Source organism: Hyaena hyaena, unplaced genomic scaffold (genome assembly GCF_003009895.1).
Source record: "Hyaena hyaena isolate Hyena2069 unplaced genomic scaffold, ASM300989v1 scaffold_168, whole genome shotgun sequence".
Lineage (NCBI taxonomy): Eukaryota > Metazoa > Chordata > Mammalia > Carnivora > Hyaenidae > Hyaena > Hyaena hyaena.
In genome coordinates this window covers 1,650,565-1,672,787 of record NW_024080800.1, presented here as the reverse complement: position 1 = coordinate 1,672,787, position 22,223 = coordinate 1,650,565, and the positions used below count along the sequence as shown (strand labels likewise).

At 38.2% G+C, this 22,223-nt stretch overlaps 1 protein-coding gene across 1 annotated transcript in view; it reads right to left on the bottom strand.

Annotated features, from left to right (window-relative positions):
- TACR1 (tachykinin receptor 1) overlaps positions 1-22,223 on the bottom strand; it is a 149,923-nt gene that overhangs the window by 53,004 nt on the left and 74,696 nt on the right. Inside the window, exon 2 of the mRNA XM_039240100.1 lies at positions 17,020-17,214. Coding sequence (XP_039096031.1) covers positions 17,020-17,214 — 195 coding nt within the window. The remainder of the gene's footprint in view (positions 1-17,019; positions 17,215-22,223) is intronic.

Genomic DNA, 22,223 nt, shown 5'->3' with positions numbered 1-22,223 from the left:
AACACATAGAAATCTAGAAACACATGGAGGTTAAACAACACAATACTAAACAATGAATAGGTCAACCAAGAAATCAAAGAAGACATAAAAAATGCATGGAGACAAGAGCAAATGAAAACATAGTAGCCCAAAATCTTTGGGATTCAGCAAAGGTTTTTTCTAAGAGGGGAAGCTTATAGCAATATAGGACTACTTCAAGAAACAAGAAAAATATCAAATAAATAGCCAAACTTTATACCTGAAGGAGTTAGAAAAAGAACAAACAAAATCCAAAACCAATAAAGAAGGAATAATGAAGATTAGGGCAGAAATAAAATAAAAAACAAAAACAAACCCTAAATCAATGAAACAACGAGCTTATTCTTTGAAAAAATCAATAAAATTGATAAACCTTTAGCTAGACTCATCAAGTAAAAAAGAAAGAGAACTCAGATAAACAAAATTAGAAATGAAAGAGGGAAAATAACAACTAACACTAGAGAAATACAAAGCATTGTAAGAGAATATTATGAAAATTATATGCCAACAAATTGTATAACCTGGAAGAAATGGATAAGTTCCTAGAAACATAACTTCCCCAAACTGAATCAGGAAGAAATAGAAAATTTGAACAGACCAGTTACCAAAAATGAAATTGCATTAGTAATAAAAAAGACTCCCAACAAACAAAAGTCCAGGACCAGATGGCTTCACAGGTGAATTCTATCAACGTTTAAGAAGAGTTGATATCTATGCTTCTCAAACTATTCCAAAAAAAATAGAAGAATAAGGAAAACTTCCAAATTCATTCTATGAGGCCAACATTTTCCTGGTAGCAAAACCAAATAAAGGCACTACAGAGAGAGAGAGAGAGAGAGAGAGACCTAGAGGCCAACGTCTCTGATGAACATAGTTGCAAGAATTCTCAATAAAATATTAGCAAACCAATTCCAACAATATATCAAAATTATCCTTCACCATGATCAAAAGGGATTTATTCCCGGGATGCAAAGGTGGTTCAGTATTCACAAATCAATCAATGTGGTACATCACATCCACAAGAGAAAGGATAAAAATCACATGATCATCTAAATAGATGCAGAAAAAGCATTTGACAGAGTACATCTATTCATGATAAAAACTCTCAACAAAGTATGTTTAGAGAGAACATATGTCAACATAGTAAATGCCAAGTATGAAAAGCCTATAGCTAACATCATACTCAATAATAAAAAACAGAGTTTTTCCCCTAAGGTCAGGAACAGGACAAGGGTGTCCACTATCACCACTTTTATTCAACATAGTGGTAGATGTTAGTCACAGCAATCAGACAAGAAAAAAATAAAAGGCATTCAAATCAAATTGGTAAGGACGAAGAAAAACTTTCACTCTTTGCCAATGACATGATATTATGTATAGAAAAACGCTGAAGAGTCCACCAAAAAATTACTAGAACTGATAAATGAATTCAGTAAGGTTGTAGGATACAAGATCAAGGTACAGAAATCCATTGTTTTTCTATGCACTAATAATGAAGTTGCAGAAAGAGATGTTAAGAAAAACAATCCCATTTACAATTGCACCAAAAATGATAAAATAATTAGGAATAAACTTAACAAAAGAGGTGAAAGACCTGTACTCTGAAAACTGTAAAATACTGATGAAAGAAATTGAAGATGACACAAATGAATGGAAAGATATTCCATGCTCATGGACTGGAAGAACAAATATTGCTAAAATGGCCATACTGCCCAAAGCAATTTACAGATACAGTGCAATCTTTATGAAAATACCAGCAGCATTTTTCACCGAACTGGATTATTTATTCCTAACATTTGTATGGAACCAAAAAAGACCCCAAATATCCAAAGCAATCTTGAGAAAGAGGAACAGAACTAGAGGTATCACAATTCTGGATTTCAAGATATACTATAAAGCTGTAGTAATCAAAACAGTGTGTTCCCAGTATAAAAATAGAGAGGTCAGTGGAACAGAATAGACAGCCCAGAAATAAACCCAGAATAGAGAACCCAGAAATAGACAATGATATGGTAATTAATCTTCCACAAAGAAGGCAAGAAGAAAATGAAGTATGAAAAAATAATCTCTTCAATAAATGGTGTTGGGAAAACTTGACAGCTACATGAAAAAATAAAAAATAAAAATAAAATAAAAGAAAGAAACTGGACCACTTTCTTACACAATACACAAAAATAAATTCAGAATGAATTAAAGACCTCAATGTGAGACTTGAAACCATTAGAAATCCTGGAAGAGAGCACAGGCAGTAATTTCTGTGACATCGGCTCAGCTGTAGCAACTTTTTCTAGTTGTGTCTCCTGAGGCAAGGGAAACAAAAACAATAATAAAGTATTGGGACTATATAAAAATAGAAATCTTCTGTACAACAGAGGAACAATCAACAAAGCTAAAAGACAACTACTGAATGGGAGAAGATACTGACATATCTGGTAGGGGGTAGTATCCAAAATATATAAGGAATTTACGCAACTCAACACCAAGAAAACAAATAATCTAATTTAAAAATGGGCAGAAGACATAAACAGACATTTCTCCAAGACATACAGATAGCCAAGAGACACATGAAAAGATGTTCAACATCCCTCATCATTGGGGAAATGGAAATGAAAACCACAATGAGATATCATCTCGCACCTGTCATAATAGCTAGACTCAAAAAACACAAGAAACAACAATTGTTGGTGAGGATGTGGAAAAAAGGAGCTCTCTTGCACTGTTGGTGGGAATGCAAACTGGTGCAGCCACTGTGGAAGAGTATGGAACTTCCTCAATGCAATTCCTATCAAAATAACACCAGAACTAGTACAAACAATTCTATGATTTGTATGGAGTCACAAAAGACCCCGAACAGTCAAAGTAATGCTGACAAAGAAAACCAAACCTGGAGACATCACAATCCCAGACTTCAAGCTGTATTACAAAGCAGTATTCATGAGGACAGTATGGTATTGTCACAAAAAGAGATGTCACATAAATCAATGGATCAAAATACAGAACCCAGAAATGGACCCACAAATATATGGCCAACTAATCTTTGACAAAGCAGGAAAGAACATCCAATGGAAAAAAAGACAACCTCTTCAGCAAATGGTGCTGGGAAAATTGGATAGTGACATGCAGAAGAATGAAACTGGAGCACTTTCTTATGCCATACACAAAAATAAATTCAAAATGGATGAAGGACTGGCATGTCAGACAGGAAACCATCAAAATCCTAGAAGAGAAAACAGATGGCAACCTTGTGCAATGTTACTTTTAATGGCTGCACAGTTTTTCTTTGTGTGGATGATCTGTTTATGATTTAATTAGTCCTCTATGACTGGGCATTTGTTTCTAATTTTACAAACTTATAAACCATGGTGATATCAATATCTTGCATGTACATTCATGCCCTTCTGACTTTCTGAGTATAATCGCTGATTCAAATCAAGTGTATATTTAATTTTTTAAAAGTTTTTAATTTTAATTTCAGTTAGTTAACATAAAGTATTATATTAGTTTCAGGTGTACAATATAGTGATTCCACATTCCATACATCATCTGATGCTCATCATGACAAGTGCACTCCTTAATCCCCATCACCTATTTAGCTCATCCCCTCATTGCCTTCCCCTCAGTTTGTTCTCTCTAGTTAAGAATCTGTTTTTTGGTCTCTCTCTCTCTCTCTCTCTCTCTCTCTGTTTTTCCCTCTGCTTTCAAATGTCCATCATTTGATGAATGGATAAAGAAAATGTAGTACATATAAATATATATACAATGAATATTATTCAGCCATAAAAAGAATGAAATCTTGTCATTTGCAACATGGATGGAGCTAGAGAGTATAATGCTAAGTGAAATAATTCAGTCAGAGTCAAATACTATATAGTTTCACTCTCAAGTGTATATTTAAAAACCTTGATTGGTATTGTCAGACTGTCCTCCTGAAGATAGTGCTCATCTTCTCCATAACCTTGTTAATATTTAGCATTTTCTTTAAATTTAATCTGGGCCAATCAAATAAAGAGAAATTTGGAATACAGTTTTTCATATCCTTTTATGAGTTACTAATTTTTTTATTTAAAAAACCTTATTCTTCTTGATTAGTCAGAGCTTCTTTATGTTAATTATGTTAATGGTTTATCTCATATATTTTTCTCTTAATTTGTCATTTGCAGAACTTCCTCATGGAGTTTCTTGATATATAGTATTTAAGAAATATATCTATATCTGTATTCAAACTAGCAATCTCTTTCATTTTGGATTTGCCTTTGGTGTTAGGAAAGGCCCTTCTCCATTCCAACTTACATGGAATTTACACTGGTCTTAAGTTGTGAGACAGGAATACAGCTTTATGATTAGCCCAGAGTTTCCCCACAATATGTTTTATGGACAATATTTCTGTGAGATATTAATGGGATTAATCAAAAAATGGATTCTGTCTTCAAATAAACTTGGGCAACAAGGTTTAAGCAAAACTGTCAGTTTTCTTTACTGCAATACTTAATCAGGGTGGAGCCAGTTTATTACAATATAACTTGAAATAGTTAAACACTAGGAGCAGTCCAAATATACATGAAAATCATAGCAGATAAATAATTGATGTTTTATCCACATGGAGGAATACTATGCAGCCATAGAAAATGAGAATGCTTGCTCCATATGGTGAAAAAGGATATCTGAGATAAATTGTTAATCAAAAAAGCAAGATTAAGGTATATTATATATTTGTGCAAGAAACAAAACAAGATTATATACACAAACTTTTAATGATAAGCATAAAGAAACTTTAGAAAGCTCACAAGAAAGTAAGACCAGTAGCTAGAAGGAGAAATCTTTTCCTGATTACCCTTTTACATCAACTGTTTTTTTTTTTAACCACCTGAATGTATTTCCTATAAAGATAAATTTAAAATGTTTTTGAATGGAAAGTGTCTCAAAGGCTTCAATATGCTAATATATATTGTGACTGTCTCCAAGTTGTAGGTAGGGGTGGGTTACATAGTTGCCTATAAAATCATTTGAGTTAGAGAATGCCACAGAATTTTGGTTGATCAGGTTTCCCTCCAAATTTATGGAATAATCCTTACAGATAGGACATGTCATCTGTAGCATATAGTAAACACAACATTTTATGGTCTTGGGTTTCTGTGTATATGTATGGGTATGTGATTTCTGTTCTGTTTTTCTATTGATTAGTTCTATCCCCAGAAATGAGTATTTTCATATCTGGGAGAGCTGGTCACTTCTTATTGTTTTTCATTACCTCGCTGATATAAAAATGAATTCTTCTTGTTCAATCTTTTTCTTTTAATTTTTTTAAGTTTTATCTATTTATTTTGAGAGAGAAAGAGACAGCATGAGTAGGGGAACAGCAGCTAGAGAGAGAGTGAGAGAGAGAGAATCCCAAGAAGGCTCTGCACTGCCAGCAGAGAGCCCAATGTGGGGCTTGAACCCACAAAGCCATGATATCATGACCTGAGCTGAAACCAAGAGTCAGATGCTTAACCAACTGAGCCACCCAGGCACCCCCTCCCAATTTTTTCTTGAATTAATTTTACCCATTTATTCTTTCAAATGATTTGCTTTATCAGTTACCTAAATATGCTTGTGGGAAGTTTGTGGAAAGCTGATAGTTTTATGGAATTAAAGACAGAAGGGTGTTTCCACCTTTTGACTATTGTGAGTAATGCTGTGATGAATACTGGTGTACAAATAGGATAAAAAAGATAGAAAGGAGACTGTTTCCTATACGCCCTTAGATACTTTCTAGGGTTTGAATCAAGTGAAATGTATTTCTCAAATATTCTCCTATGCCAATCAGTAAAGTCTAAAATAGCATGATGTTTTTCATTTCTTCATATAACTCCTATTTCTTACATATTCAAAGTGTTTTTATTTTATTTCTGTTGTAAAGGAAATCTGCTATTCATTTATTTTCTCAAGAATTCTTGCTGATATAAACTACTTTTTTTTCTTTAGTAGACATTACATTTTAACAAATTTATTTTGATATTTGAAACTGATATATATTTTCCTTTGACCAATTAATTGAATGAAATGTAATAGCGTTCCTGATAACTTCTAACCTTATTTGCTGGAAAAAAGTCATGCTCAAAACCAAACTATTGTTATTTTAATAAAATTTTGAATATTTGGGGTGACTTTTAATTAGGTTGTTTGCATTTATGTTTGTAAATGGAATTGGCCTGAAGGTTTGTTTTTGAAGTTCTCTGTCAGTTTTTACAATTACATTGTGCCAAATGCATATAGCAAATTACCAAGTTCTCCATATGGTTCTGAACTCTTAAAGAGCTTATAGGGTATTTTAAAGAATGTCTTTGCAAAACTTTTGGTCCCAGTGCCTTTTATAAATGTAATTCTTGAGTGGTATTTTCATTCCTCTCCATTCAAGCTGCATCAATTTGATATTTACAGTTTTGTAGGAAATCATCCATTTTTATCTTACTGTCAATTACACTCTCTGGCCTGTGTGTGCTTGTTCTCTAAGAGCAGCTGCTTCTGGAAGCTGATGGTGGCAGCCCAAAGGAATCTCAAACTCAGGAAGGGGAGGGATGTTTCCATCTTTCTCAGGCTTACACTTTCCTCTCCTAATTAGGGGCTGCTATTTTATGTCTTGCCCATGACAATCCTTGGTGGCTGCCTCCTCTTTGGCTCTTTCTGCACAGTATCTACCAGAAACTGAGTGAAATTTCTGGCATTTGTATGGCAACCTTCCTAGTTTCTGCATTAATGCAGTCTTTCCCCCTGCCCCCTTCTTCCTTACTTTGCTCACTCTAATTTCTTTATGAAGTCAAGGTTGAGGGATTGTTTTCATGCTACCATCTTCCCCTGAAGTGTCAATGTACTTTTCATTCTTGGTTTAGCTGCTTTTCATCAATAGCTGAGACAATACCAGGGGCCCTCAGCTGTATCTATAAATGTAGCAGGTGTCAGGGGATGAGATTAATCATAACAGCTAGCATAAACAATCAGTCCTGGAAACACAAATATGCTCACACTCCTTTGGCCAAGACCTGGAGGAGCTTGGCAAAGGATCCCCATTTCTTTTCTTTCGTTTATTTGTGAAATAATCAAAGAGGTGGAAAAATTGAGAAGTAATGCTGCAGGTACGTTTTCTGATATTCCCTTTCCCCACTCTTATTCTGTCAATTAGTTGATTTTCAGTTTTCAGTATTGTTGATGAAATTAAAGATCTGTGTAAACATAAAAATTTCAGCTAATTTTTGATGATGGGCTTATAAAAGACAAAATGCTGCAAAAAGTAACAGCACATATTGTCTTTGTTACAAGAAGTACTTATAGAGAATTATAATAGAATTAATATATACACATTCATGTCCACTTCCACAAATTTCCTAAGTAATTAGAGTCATGAATGATGCTATTTTCTGGTATAACTTCCTTTCCCAGCACTACTGGTAATATTTGGAGTTCAGATAGGCATGTCTTACTTCTTACTAGCACTCTACTGCAAAGTTAGGTACATACAAGTTTAATTAATAGAAAATGATACATAACCGATATTAATCAATGATTCAGGAAAACTGAAATTCCCCTGGCTGTCTCAATCTCATTCTTTTGGATGTCTTTCTCATTTTTCATCCTCATTACCGACTTTTTCTTGGCTGTGGTGGTGGGCCTTCTGATAAAGAAATGTTGGCTCATTCATCTTTCTTGTCCTCAGGGGTATTGCCCTGCAACCTTCTGGGACCGCTGCAAACTGACAGCCTGTATAGCATCCTCAAGTATGGGTTTGGCTCTGAATGACTTTGAAAGCTATGGCACATTCCTCTGTGTTAAAAAAATTTTTTTTTACATTTATTTATTTTGAAAGAGAGAAACAGAGTGCAAGTGGGGGAGGGGAAGAGAGAGAATGAGACACAGGATCTGAAGCAGGCTCCAGGCTCGGAACTGTCAGCACAGAGCCCAACGCAGGCCTTGAACTCACAAACTGTGAGATCATGACCTGAGCCAAAGTAGGATGCTTAACCGACTGAGCCACCCAGGCACCCCAACTCCTCTGCCTTTTAATAGAATGGGAAAGTTGATGCATTTTGCAAAGCCAATTGGTTCTCTTTTATACTTTATTGTCCTTTCATGTGCATTTTTCTTGACCAGAAGGAGTCACTTTTGGTCATCCATGAAGCCAGTCAATCCACTCCCCCTTCATAGGACTTTCTGGGCAGTGTCACAGTTCACCAGAACAGCCGCAGCAAAGCTGCCAGCTTGCAAATTATGGCAGGATTCCATTACCAATGATGATATTATTGCATTAATAATGAGCCCATATCTTCACTTTCATAAATGTTTCAACATAAGGATATTTTCTATAACCATGCACTGTAGAAATAAGCAGAATGGCAGACAACACTGAAGTAGTCCCTGAAAGGATCTAGGAATGTAGCTAGAATCAGCTTGTTTTAAAACTTAGGGTTTTGGGGGTACCTGGGTGGCTCAGTCTGTTAAGTGTCTGACTTCAGCTCAGGTCATGATTTCATGGTTTGTGAGTTCTAGTCCTGCATTGGGCTCTGCACTGGCAGTGGGAAATTTCTCTCACCCTCTCTCTCTGCCCCTCCCCTACATGTGCTCTCTTTCTCAAAATAAGTTAATAAACTTAAACAAAATAAAACTAGGTGTTTTATCTTAAGCCAGACAAAAGAACCCACTGGAATAATTAATTTCCAAAGAGCAGATTAGTTAACAAAATTATTATTTATGCACACATGCACACATTTAAACATGTGGGTATATATTTTTATATAAGTTTCTAGATACATGTTTAATGACACAGGAAATCATTTATAATATGGTAAGTGAAATAAGTAGATATTAAGATGTATATGTAAATTCCCCCATGTTATGAAAAGATATTCAACCCTACTCATAATAAGAGAAATGCAAATTTTAACTATAATGGGGAAAAATCTAAATGCTTGAAAATATAGTACTCTGTTGGTAGTGCTGTAGAGAAACAGGGACTCTCCTACACTACTGGTGAGAATGTAAATTAGTATAATCCCATGCAGAGAGCAAATGTCAAAATTAAAATGTTATGTATCTTTGACTCAGCAGTTCCATTTTTGGGATTTTTTTGGCTATGGATAACCTTACATGATATATATGAAGTTATTCATGGCAGCACTCTGTACCAGCAAAAGGCTGGAGAAAATCCAAAGTCCACCAAAAATGATGGCTTAAATAACACTGTACATTTGTAGCATGGAGTACTATGTGGCTGAGAAAAAGAATATTAACCTCTTCATGAACTGATATGGAAATATCTCTAAGATGTATTAAATTTAGAAAATAGGGTACAGGGGCATCTGGGTGGCTCATTTGGTTAAGTGTCCGACTTCAGCTCAGGTCATGATCTCACGGTTTATGGGTTCAAACCCCATGTCAGGCTCTGTGCTGACAGCTTGGAGCCTGGATCTGACTTCAGATTCTGTGCCTGTCTCTCTGTCCCTCCTCTACGCACGTTCTCTGTCTCTCTCTCAAAATAAATAAATTTTAAAAAATAAGGTATAGAACAATGTGCATAATAAGCTACATTTTGTGTTATAGGGAGGAAACGATCTATATTTGTGTTGACTTGTGTGTATGTAAAACACTTCAAAAGAAACTAAGAACAGTAGTTCCCTAGAGATTGAATAAAAGACTGGAAGAATATTCATCAAAATGTTAGAGCCTTTCATAAATGATGGGCATATGGGTGATTAAAGAAATTATAAGACTTTTCAGTATACTCCATGATTTATTTGTATTTTAAAATGCAAAATAAAGTTTTAAATGATTTTCCAGGAAATTGACCAAGTCTATCTGTAACATTTTGTAGCCCAAAGGTACATGCTTATGAACATAGCAGGAAGGGATGAAGGCTGTGGAGACTGTCTGAGGCTTATTTTCTGGTGAAAATTAGTCACTCCCACCAGGGACAGCATTTGTCCTATATTCTCTTGAATGAATTAGGAAAATTCCAGGTGGATTGAAGCATAAAAGTCAGCAAGACAAAATTCACAAGGTCAAGTAAACATGAGAATGAAGTAGGGTCCATCCACACTTTGGCTTATTCAAAGGTAAATGCTTATGAATAATATCATTCCAGGCAAAGTCCCACACCTCAAAAGGTAGTTTCTTATGAAGGAACTCTTGGGCTTATCCCAATGAGAGCAGTTTCTTGAGAGCTCATGAAAGCAAAATCCTTTGAATAGCATTTAATTTTAAGTTAAAAAAATATGAACATACATTCCAGAAAAAGTGGATGAACAAAATTACCTGGTGTTATGAGTAATTTTTATAAGCAAACACTCATGCTACTACTACCTAGCTCAAGAAATATAATAGTGCCTGCCCCTCAGAAGCACCTCTAAGTGTCTCTTCATATCCATTCTGTTACTCTATGTCTTTTGATTGGAGCATTTAGTCCATTGACATTTGGAGTGAGTACTGAAAGATATGAGTTTATTGCCATTATTTTTCTAGTAGAAGTGGAGTGTCTGGTGGTGTTCTCTGGTCCTTTCTAGTCTTTATTGCTTTTGGTATGTATGTATGTATGTATGTATGTATGTATGTATGTATGTATTTCATCTTTTCTCCCCTCAGAGAGTCCCCCTTAAAGTTTCTTGCAGGGCTGGTTTAGTGGTCATGACTCCTTTAGTTTTTGTTTGTCTGGGAAACTTTTAACCTCTCCTTCTATTTTGAATGACAGCCTTGCTGGATAAAGAATTCTTGGCTGCATCTTTTTCCAATTCAGCACATTGAATATATCCTGCCACTCCTTGCTGGCCTGCCAAGTTTCTGTGGCTAGGTCTGCTGCAAACCTAATCTGTCTTCCCTTGCTGGTTTCATGATTCTTTCCTTGCCTGAGTATTTTGTGAGTTTGACTATGATATGCTTTGTTGATGGTTGGTTTTTGTTGAATCTAATGAGGGTCCCCTGTGCTTCCTGAATTTTGATGTCTGTGTCTTTCCCCAGGTTAGGAAAGTTTTCTGCTATGATTTGCTCCCATAACTCTTCTACCCCTTTCTCTCTCTCTTCATCTTCTGGGACTCGTGTGATTCTGATGTTGTTCCTTTTTAATGAGTCTCTGATTTCTCTAATCCTTATATTGTGCTCTTTGGCCTTAGTCTCCCTCTTTTTTCCTGCTTCATTATTCTCTACAAGTTTGTCCTCTATATCACTTTGTGGCTCTGCCTCATCCATCCTTGCCGCTGTGGCATCCATTCAAGATTGTAGCTCAGTTATAGCATTTTTTATTTCATCCTGACTAGGTTTTACTTCTTTTATCTCCACAGAAAGGGATTCTAATCTATTTTCTACCCCAGCTAGTATTCTTATTATCATAATTCTAAATTCTGGTTGAAAGATCTTCCCTGCATCTGTGTTGGTTAAGTCCCTAGCCATTGTTTCTTCCTGCTCTTTCTTTTGGGGTGAATTCCTTCGTTTTTTCATTTTGAAAGAAGAAAAGGAATTAATGAGGTAAAAAAATTAAAATTAAAAAATTAGAAACAACAAACACAGACAAATCAAATAAACAATGCTAGATCCTAGGTGTGTTTTCATCTGGATGTTGAAAGGAGCTTGATAGATTAGAGAAAAAAGGGAAAAAAGACAAAAAAAGGAAAACTTTGGAAATTTGAAAAAAATGAATACAATGAAATAGAATAAAATGAAATAATGGAAGTAAAATAGAATTTTAAAAATTTACAAAAAATAAAAAATATAGTAAAAAATTTAAGAAAAATTGTTTTAATAAAACTTGAAAATAAAAAAAATTTTTTTCTCTTTCTGTATTCAAGAAAAAGAAAGCAAACAAAAAAGAAAAAAACAAAGAAAATTGAATAGATGGACCAGCGAACAGACTGAAATACAATTGAAATTACACCGTTTTCTTCTAGAAGTCAAACTGTGAAGCACTTTATCGTCTGTCAACTAAGAAGGCAGAGAGACTTGTGTTCCTAAAGAGGAAGTTTGGCCCAGTTAAGCGGGGCTAGTATAATGGCTCTGTTTTCCACTAGATGGTGCTGCTTAGCTTACGGGGGTGGATTGTTGTGGCGCTTGTAGGTTTGTATGTGCATGCGCAGGAGGGGTGAAAATGGCGTCACCCAGATATGTGGCCTTTAGTATTGGAACTCTGTTCTCCCTGACCAGCAATCGCATACCCATCCTTTGTCTTCGGCTTCCATCCACTCCCTGCTTTTATAGTCTGTGACCAAGCCTCAGGTTGCCAGGCAGCACCTCCCTCCTGAGTTTTATCTCAGATGCAGCTGTTTTTCCTGACCCCTTACTTCAGAGGAACTGTGGCTTTGACGCATTCTGCCCCTCTGCAGGAGGGTCTTACCGAGCAATAGCTGGGTTTGGCCGCTCCCAGGAACGTTTGCAAGACCATGCTGCTGCTGATGCCCAGAGACTGCAGCTAGGTGCCAGCCTGTCCCAGAGAAAGTTCATAAGATCATGTAGAAGCAGGATTTCAGGGATTATGGAAAATCAACACACATCTGGCACTAGGCTTCACCCTAAATGACCTTGTTCCAGTACCCATGAGTGTAGTTGTTCTCCAGGATTTCCTGGGACCCTTGCCTGTGGGAAGTCCTCCCAGCAGGGGAATGGCCTCTCCTTGTGTGGCCCAAGGACCCCCAGACTTTACTCTGCTCCTGAGGATTCGCCCTTCTCACTAGAGCACTGCCAGGTATCGAGCTGTGGAGTTTCAGACTATGCGCTCCCCCTGTTGATAGAGTCTTAGTGGAATTTAAACCCTCTCCTTTTTCTTTCTCCCCTTTTAGTTCAGTCCCTGTGGTTGTTGCCACTTTTCAACTTTCTCTCCAGCTGCTTTGGGGGTGGGGGATGCTTTTCCCATACTCTCTCCCCTGTCTCCATCCTCTCTCTGCAAGCAAAAACAGCTTTCTGCCCTTCATGGCTACTCTCTCCCTCAGTTCCACCTCTCTGCACTGTGTACCTGCTGAGTTCCGTGGTTCAGATTGTGCAGATTGTTGTGTTAATCCTTAAATCAGTTTCCTAGGTGTGCAGGATAGGTTAGTGTTGATCTGTCTGTATTTCATGGGCTTGAGACACAAAAAAACCTTCCATGATGTTCTGCCATCTTGGCTCCTCCCCTCTAAGTGTCTCCTCTTGATCACACCCCTTTCCTCCCATGAGAGATAAACTTGTCTTTACTTTTATGTTAACTACGTCTTTGTTTGCATTTATAGTTTTACACCTATTGATGTGCCCTTGAAGATGTACTTTAATTTTGTTTGTTTTAAAACTTTGTTTGTAAGTTGCATGGAGCTACATTTTGTTCATTAATTAAGAAATATCCTGTACATGCTTGTACCACAATTTTTACCCATCCTGTTGATGGACATTTGGAATATCTCCAATTCCAGGAATTAAGAACAATGCTGATATGCTCTATATGCTAGATGTGTCTGGGTGCATACATGCATGAATTTCTCTAGGGCAATGCCCCTGAGTGAAACTATGGGGTTATAGTATATGGATAGCTTCTGCTTTTCTAGATACTACAAAACATTTTCGAGCATGGCTTTATCAATGTATATTTCCTCTAGCAGTCTACAAAGGTTCTCATTGTTTTCTAATTTCACCAAAACTTCTAAATTCTTAGTTGAGTCTGACTTCTTAACACTTGGTGGTCTAATAGATATGCAGTACAATGTCACTATGGTTTTAGTTTGTATTTCATTGGTGATGAATGAAGTTGTGTGCCTCCTCACATATTATTGGTCATTTGGACATTTCTTTTTGTGAAGTGCATGTTCAAAAGTTTTGCCTTTCCTTTATTGGATTGCCTTTCTTTAATAGTGCTTAATTTAATACATGTATTAATAAAGAATCTGAATGACCAATGATCAGGACTGGGGTTTCACCATGCAGCCAGAAGGCAAATCAGGCAATTTAAAATTTTTCACAAAACCCTTTTATGTGATTAGCTGGCACAGATTTTTCATCAGGCAATTTGGGCCTAGGCATCTGCCCACTGGACTGTCTGCTGCCAGTCATCTGTCCATGCATCCAGATCAATGAATGATGCTGATGGCAATAGTTAACACTCACCAGACTCTTCTCATGTGCCTGGCACTGGGCTAAGCATGTGCCTTATTTACTTCTCACCATAGCTGGTATGTGGAATGTTCCATTAGGCTTAGAGGCTTAAATAACTTGACTGTGATGACTCAACTAGAGAGCGATATGGCTGGGAGTTGATCCTTCATTTTACTCCAGAGCCCGTGTTCTTATCCTAATTATTACACTTCCTTAAACGAAGTTTCTTTCTGGTTTCAAATTTGGGATTATTGTGTGCTTTGGAAATGGCAATCAGCTCTAGTAGAAGAGAATATAAGGGAGTACTTAATTTAGAGCTAGTAAAACTTAAATTCCCTAAAAATATATCATAATGCATTGTGAAGGATATTGACAAAAAGAAAATTGGCTTACATAAAGCATACTATGCACTTGAGATATGTTCACTTTACCTCATAGCCTGTACGTGGATGGCAAATACGGATTCTTTCAACTTACTACTGCTTCCATAAACATTTTACACATCTTGAATAGATAAAATCTGATGCTTTTCTCCAGACTCATTTTTTTAAGGTTAAAATCATGAATTAAACATATGGTATTGTCTTTCTCTGACTTATTTCACTTAGGATTATACTCTTTAGCTCCATCTGTGCTGTTGCAAATGGCAAGATTTCATTATTTCTAGTGGCCAGATAATTTTCCTGTGTGTGTGTGTGTGTGTGTACTTCACATCTTTATCCATTCACCTTTACTCATATATGGAATTTAAGAAACAAAACAAATGAGCAAAGTGAAAAAAAAGAGAGGGGGACAAACCAAGGAGCAGACTCTTAACTAGAGTGAACAAACTGAGGGTAGGTGAGGGGAGGTGGCTGGGCAGATGGGTGAAATATGTGAGCACTTATCATGATGAGCACTGAGTAACATATATAATTGTTGAGTGTTATGCTGTGTATACCTGAAACTAACATAACACTATATGTTAACTATACTGGAATTAAAATTTTAAACTTAATAGAATAAATAAATAGAAAAGAAGTTTAAAAATCATGCAGTAAATAAACAATGATGGCAAATCTAACCACACACTACCCTTAATTCTCAAAGCAAGGAAATAAGACAATCTGGCACACTTTGTTGAGCCTCAAAAGGCTTTCTAGTCATTAATAAGCATAAAACAGCAAAATGTTCAAAAGCAAAACTGTAAACTCTACTGTTTCTTGGACAAAACACCAGAGATCTGTGGAAAAATAAACCTTTATTTCCACATTAACTTTGAATTTTTTGGAAGATAAATGAACTATATTTTGAAACAAAACTTTAGAAAGGTGACCAGACTTGGAAAAGACCATGAGAATCAAGAGCCGAGCGACAGTCCACACAGTCGAAGGGAGTTTCTAAGCATTTTCTAATGGGCTTTAATTCAGAGGGCTTTATTTTTCCCTTTTCAGGGAACCTTCTGGTTTGAACACATTCACAGACCCTGTACAGCTTGCAAAGCTATGTTCTTTCTCCTGCTGAGACCCTGCTCAGGCTTGTAGTTTCACTTGAAAGAATAATTTTCAATGTCTCCTTCTAGGCTGAGCATTAATCCCCCCACTGCTTGATCGATTAAATCCCACTGCCTGTGTCTGGAAGGCGAAGTCTGAGCTTTATGTATTGCTTTCTGGCAAGCCACATTTCCATGCTCCCCAGGACAGTTGCAGCAGTCTAACTCTATGCAACAGGCTTTTGGACCCTCAAATCTTGAGGGCCAACAGGTAGTATCTTATGTTACCATCTAATGAGATTAAAGGCCTATAATGATTATATTGCTCCCTGATGAATTTGGCTTGATAATAGTATCTGGCTTTTTGTATGGCATTTATATGCTTACAAGGTGAGGATACATTATCTTGTTTGCTCTTCACAATCGTTGTTTGTGGGAAGCAGTGTTTTATCATAAACCATTTTAACAATGAGGGAAAACTGTGACTTTTGCCCAGAGTCATATAGCTGGTAATGACAATCTTGTTATTAAAACATAGATCATCTGATTATTAACACCAGTGTTCTTTTATGATTCACATAATAAACCCAAGATGAGAAGATTATAGAGAACTTTCAAAAGGACCCACATTATCCATGTGCTCTGAGTACAGAAAACTGATAGTAATATAAATGTCACATTGCCCCTCACCTGCCTTGTAGGAAACTTGTAATTCATAAGGTCTCAGTGCACTGGCCTTGCCTTCCCATGCATTTGAATGCACCTGGAAATTTTTCTACCTAGGAAACCCTAGAAGATAGGTGGTTTGGCTTGGTTTTCCCCAGAGGCATATCCTGAGATAAAGATTCAAGTGCAAGTGACTTGCTTAGGAGGAGAAAGAGATACTAGTAGGGAGTGGGGTGGTGATATAGGGAAAGGTGTGTCACTGAGCCAGCTGCCGGTGACTGGAGCTGAATCCCAAGACAAAACCTTGGATATTGTGTAAAACACACACCTCAGAGACATCCCACCTGTGGAATGAGGGAGCTGGGGTGTTCACATACCAACTCCTATCAATTGTTAGGAGCTGCTGGGCACGGGGGATAATTCCCCCACCTTCTGGCATGCTGAGCAGGAGGGTAGAGTAGTGTTCTATAGGTGAGGGAAAAAGCTCTCAGGCAAAGCAATGCAGATACTGGCAGGGCAGGGTTGCTGGTAAACGGCAGGAGGACATGGAAGAACACCTGGAGGGTAGGCTATAACAGGATCCAGGTCTTAACATTTTTCTAATTTTCATTCAAAGTCCACAGTAGTATTTGGGACATAATAGTCCCTTGATACTTATGGATACATCAACTTGACATCAAGAGTAATTATGAGAAATGCTTATAGATGGACACTAAATCCTAACCAACAAAAGAACATGGAAAGAAAAAAGAAATACAAAAAGGCAAAGGAGATACTGGGGAGTCACCCCTACTCACACTTTCTCATAAATCTTGTTGGGATGCTCCGGCCATTCAATCATGCACACCACTCTGTTGGGCATGGTCTCCGTGGTTGAGTAGTAGCCCTGAGGGAAGGCCAGCAGGAGAGCCAGGACCCAGATGACACAGATGACCACCTTGGTGGCTGTGGCTGACAGCCGGGGCTGGAGGGGATGAATGATGGCCATGTACCTGGAACAGAGAAGAAAGGACAAATTTTTGATTTGGTCACCAAAATTTGCATTAGCGATTAGCATTGTTCTATCAATGAAAGATTCCAGGGAAACCTTTGACTTCTGATGATTTTTATAACTATTTTCTGATCCCTTTTGGCATATTCTATCCTTCAGTTTTGTGACTCTTAGGACATAAAACTTTAAAATCCATAAGAAAAGTCAACCAGGTTCTTAAGTATTTTAGAGCCTATCTAGCAACATTCCAGAAGAGAAGTTTTCATCATAGAATGCTCATGGTCTATACCCAAGTATATATCAGTGGCATACAGTAGAATTAGAAGGACAAGAACAGTGTTGTAAATGTATTCAATATGACTACCTTCAATCCTTTTTGGAGTAAGAAATAATGTTGACAGAAATAATGGTTTTTAAAGTCTTTATGGGGCAATTTAAAAGGCTAGCAACCTCATATTGGTGTCTACTATTTGAAGGGAAATGAATGTGTATGTGAGAAAGCAGTAGCCTAACAGCAAAACATCAGCCCCTGGAGAAATCTTCAAGTTCAAGTTCTTTGAACATCTACAAGTCAATGTGTGGCTTGCAATATATGCTTCATGAGGACAAAGTTTCCATCTGCTGAAACAGACACACGTAAGCATGTTATATAGTCCAGGGTAGATGAAGTGTCATCTGCAGGAAGAAGGGAAGCAAAGTGAACGGTGACTCAGGACTTGGAGTCACCCCTCCATCTCCTCTCATCTGGGATGGAGCACTGAATGGTGCCAGTTGAATGAATGTGTCCACATGTTTGAATTTGTGCCACCTCTGAAATGTAGCAGAGATCTTAGGAGTAATAAATATTCCAATCATCATTTCATACCAATTACAATCACATCAATTCTGCATCTTCCATTTTAAAAGGCATCTTGCCCTGTGCGTTTTTCTTGCAAAATTTATGGATCCATCCCTTAAATTATTTTTGTCAAAGTAGAAGTTATATCTCACACTGCCTTTGGGTCTTAAATATTATCTGACAAAGCCTCACATATGATTTTTTGACATGCAGGTATTTCTAGCTGCTGTGGGACAGAATGGTCAATGGAAACTTCAGAAATTAGCAGACAAATGGAATCGCAGCTGTCAGCTGTCTGCACATAATTCCACATAATTCTTTTTCTATACTCTCTGAACTCCTAGGATCTGTAGGCCAGAACTGGGGCCACGGTTATAAGTAAAGCAATTTCATTCAGTATGTGCTCTACAAATTCACACTGGGCACCTGCTGCATGTGGAACACAGCTTTTCCTTCTTGGCTCCATGCTTCTGATTTCTCCAGGGAGAGTAGGCGCATAAATAAGCAGCCACAAAACATGACAGTGGGATATGTGACCTTAAGTGGTAATCTGATAAATACCTTAGAGCCTTATGGAGGGTGAGGAGGTAATCAAGTTGGTATGGCAGCGGGACTGTTGGAGGGGCTTAAAGAGATGTGCTTGCTGGATTTGGGACAAGTCTGCTGAGCATCCAGCTTAAAGGGCCAGAAACACTCAGAGCCTTCCTCTCTTCTCTGTTATGATTATAAATCTGACTCCCTGTCCCGGAAGCTTGATGGCTCAGTTTTTGTGAAGGCTTTTTTGAGTGTCCAACATAATTCTAAACTTTTTTCTAAGTTTATTTATTTATTTTGAGAGAGACAGAGAATGTGTGAGTAAGTGAGGGGCAGAGAGAGAGAATCCCAAGTGGGCTCCACACTGCCAGCACTAAGCCCAATGCTGGGCTTGAATCCACAAAACTGGAGATCATGACCTGAGCTGAAACCGAGAGTTGGACGCTTAACCCAGGTGCCCCATAATCCTAAACTTTACTGGGGAGCCTGGGTGGCACAACTGGTTAAGCGTCTGACTTAACAGTCATGTGAAGGCACCTTTTCTGGGGCGCCTGGGTGGCTCAGTTGGTTAAGCGTCATGATCTCACAGTTGGTGAGTTTGAGCCCCACATCAGGCTCTGTGCTGACAGCTCAGAGCCCGGAGCCTGTTTCAGATTCTGTGTCTCCCTCTCTCTCTGCCCCTCCCCTGCTCATGCTCTGTCTCTCTTACTCTCAAAAATAAATAAATAAATAAATAAAATTTTTTTTTTAATTTAAAAAATAAGATAAAATACTTTTCTCCACATTTTCTTGCTAGGGACCTAGGCTTTCTTCTTTGGTCTTTTATAGTAATGCCCCCTGAAGGTGTTCAGTGTGCAGAGGCTGGATATTAGGGTACCTCTTGTCAACCTTTACACATATGATCAGAAAAGTGATAACCTTCAGGAAGGAAACCCCCAGGATATTTTCCTTCTGCCTCTTTTGGAAAGTGGGCAGGCAGTCCAGAAGTCAGGTGAGAGGAGAATAGGAGGAGACTTGGACTAGATATTTTGGTGGGGGTGAGTAATAATCTATAAATCTTTGGGCAAGTTTCCTCAGTTGGGTTGATGGCTGTCAAGCTAATCATTCAGCTGTTGTCTAGAGCACCAAAGGGGCAAAGACGACTCTTAAACTGTGAATCAAGCATTGTCTGTCTTCTTTAGGTGACCCCAAGAGGCCACAACTGCTTCCAAGTGAGGCCCACTGCATAGTAGACCTGATGACTTTCCATCCTCGAGGTGGTCTCCAGAAAAGAACCCTGAGAAGTCTTGATTTCTGTCCTGAAGGACTTTCTTGCTGCCTGAAGGCAATGACGCATTGGTTTTCTCTTTGGTCATGGGGTGATAGTGGATAGGGAACCCAGAAACAGAGCCAACGGAGGTGAACTGTACAACCACTATTATCCTTTCCAATTTGGTGAAGGGCTGGACCTGGATAGTCAAGGCCAGAATCTCTTTTGAGTGTTTGCATTAATTTAGGATTTCCCATTGGATCACTTCCCAGAGGCAAGATCTTTCTCCTACAAAGCTGGACACGTAGCCATGAAGATGTCTTTCCTTTCCAGCACCATCCAGGCTCCTGCTCTCACTGTAGCTTTGCCTTTCTCAGGCCTCACAGGGGCTTGAGGAGGCTCCACAGAGGACAGTGTGCTAATTACATTGTCCCCTTTTTAATATGATCTCAAACGCAAGATTTTAATTTGCATTTAACTCAGTATAAACATTCAGTCTTAAATAAATATACCTTATGACCCATCCCCGACCCCGCATTGGCGATACACCATTCAGAATCTAATGTGACTGGGGCTTAAGGGGAACTGCATCAGCATATTGGTGCTATAGCTCCAAATGGGTTGCAGAAAGTCATATTTTATCTTTATTGCAAAAGTTACAACTTGGGAGCCCATTTCAGTTAACTCTGCCATTTCTTGAGTGTAGGAGCCATTTCAGTGACAGATGAAAGCATTACCCATATAAAGCCAGAGATTACAAAAGATTGGCCTTAAAAAATGTATGTATTTTCATTTGTTCAAAATAGAGCCATTTAGAAATGTCTTTCCTTTCATTTTTTCTCCCCTTCCTTCTTTCTTTCTTTGGCAATACTTACTTCTGGGGCTTAAGAGACATGCTTCTTTCTTACCCCAAATCTAGTACCACTCAGGTAACTTGTCTGCTCATCAATGCATATTTTCTTTCCTGCTGACCATTCCGAGCTTAGACTCCATTAACATACACTAATATAGTTGTTTGTAAACCCCCTGAACAACTCTTGCTTATTCAGTTATGAGTTATCATTGAGCAAGTGCTCCAAGCCTTAGGAAAATGCATTCAATAAATATTTATTGACTGCACTGTGCTCAAGAGACCGGAAGGCAGTCAATGAAACATCTTCCTGGTTTACGCATTAATCATTAGGCTGCCAGAGACAGGGGTCCGGAGGCTGTGTGGGGTGTGGATTATGTTTTCCACATCAGGTTGCTCCAGTCCCATGGAGGGCCAGCGGCTCTGATTTGAATTGTATGTGGCCTCCGAGCTGAAACACTTGAGGTGCTATCTTTCTCTTGTATGATCATGCTTTATGGAAAGAACTCTCTGTAGAGTCCCTGAAACCTGGCAAAATATAAGACTGCACATTTTTTTTTAAAAGGCAGAGTGAAATAATATTGTGAAAAAGAATTCCAATCTTCTGACAAGCCCCAGGATCCACATAATGTCCTCTTATACCAGCCCTAAATCACCTGGCAGGGAGGATGTCTTTCCTCTGCCAAGATATCAGACCTCCAAGGCCCTTCCTCCAGGTCCAGTCCCTGCCATGCCTTACCCCCACTCCCTCCCTCCTGGGATGGTACAAGCTTCTGTCAAGGGACTACATCTTCCTGGGTTCCAATGATGAGGAATAGTGGCAGCTTTGAGCATGGCTGCTATTGTCTTGTTCAAAGGTTGGCAACTTTTTTCTGTAAAAGGGCCAGATGGTAAATATTCTAAGCCTTGTGGCCCATATAGTTTCTGTCATAACTACTCACCTCTACCTTTGTAGTGTGAAAACAGACAAGGCAACTATAGGGCATGACTGTGTGCCAATAAGACATAACTTACAAAACTGGTGGTGGCCGGGCTTGAGCCCGGGCCGTCGTTTGCTGACCTTTGGACTGGTTTATGGGAAGTGAAGAGCAGGAGGAATTAGAACCATAGGAAAACCTGGTGTACTCTTCAGAAAAACTCTTTACCTTTGGCAGACTGTGGACTGTAAGACTGAAACTGGATGGATAGATGTTAATGCCCACAAGGAGTCAGTAAAGTGGTCAGCTACCATTCATGACCCAGAATCCAGCCCCTTGTCAGAGAACAATCATCACTAACCCGTGATGGTTTTGCTCCTTAATCTCCTCCTGGATGGCTCCTACTTATTTTCATGGGTTGGCCCATTTATTATGTCCTATGACTGGGTTTAGGTGCCCTGCCTTTCCTGCTATGAAGATTTCTAACCTTGTATGGACCACATTTCAATTTATTTGCCTATCTACCTTGTCTCAATTCATCCTTGACAGATTCTTTGGAGATGGCAGCTGCTGTGACTTATTTAAGCTTGTTTCCTTGGCTTACCTTAGTGTTTAGGACATA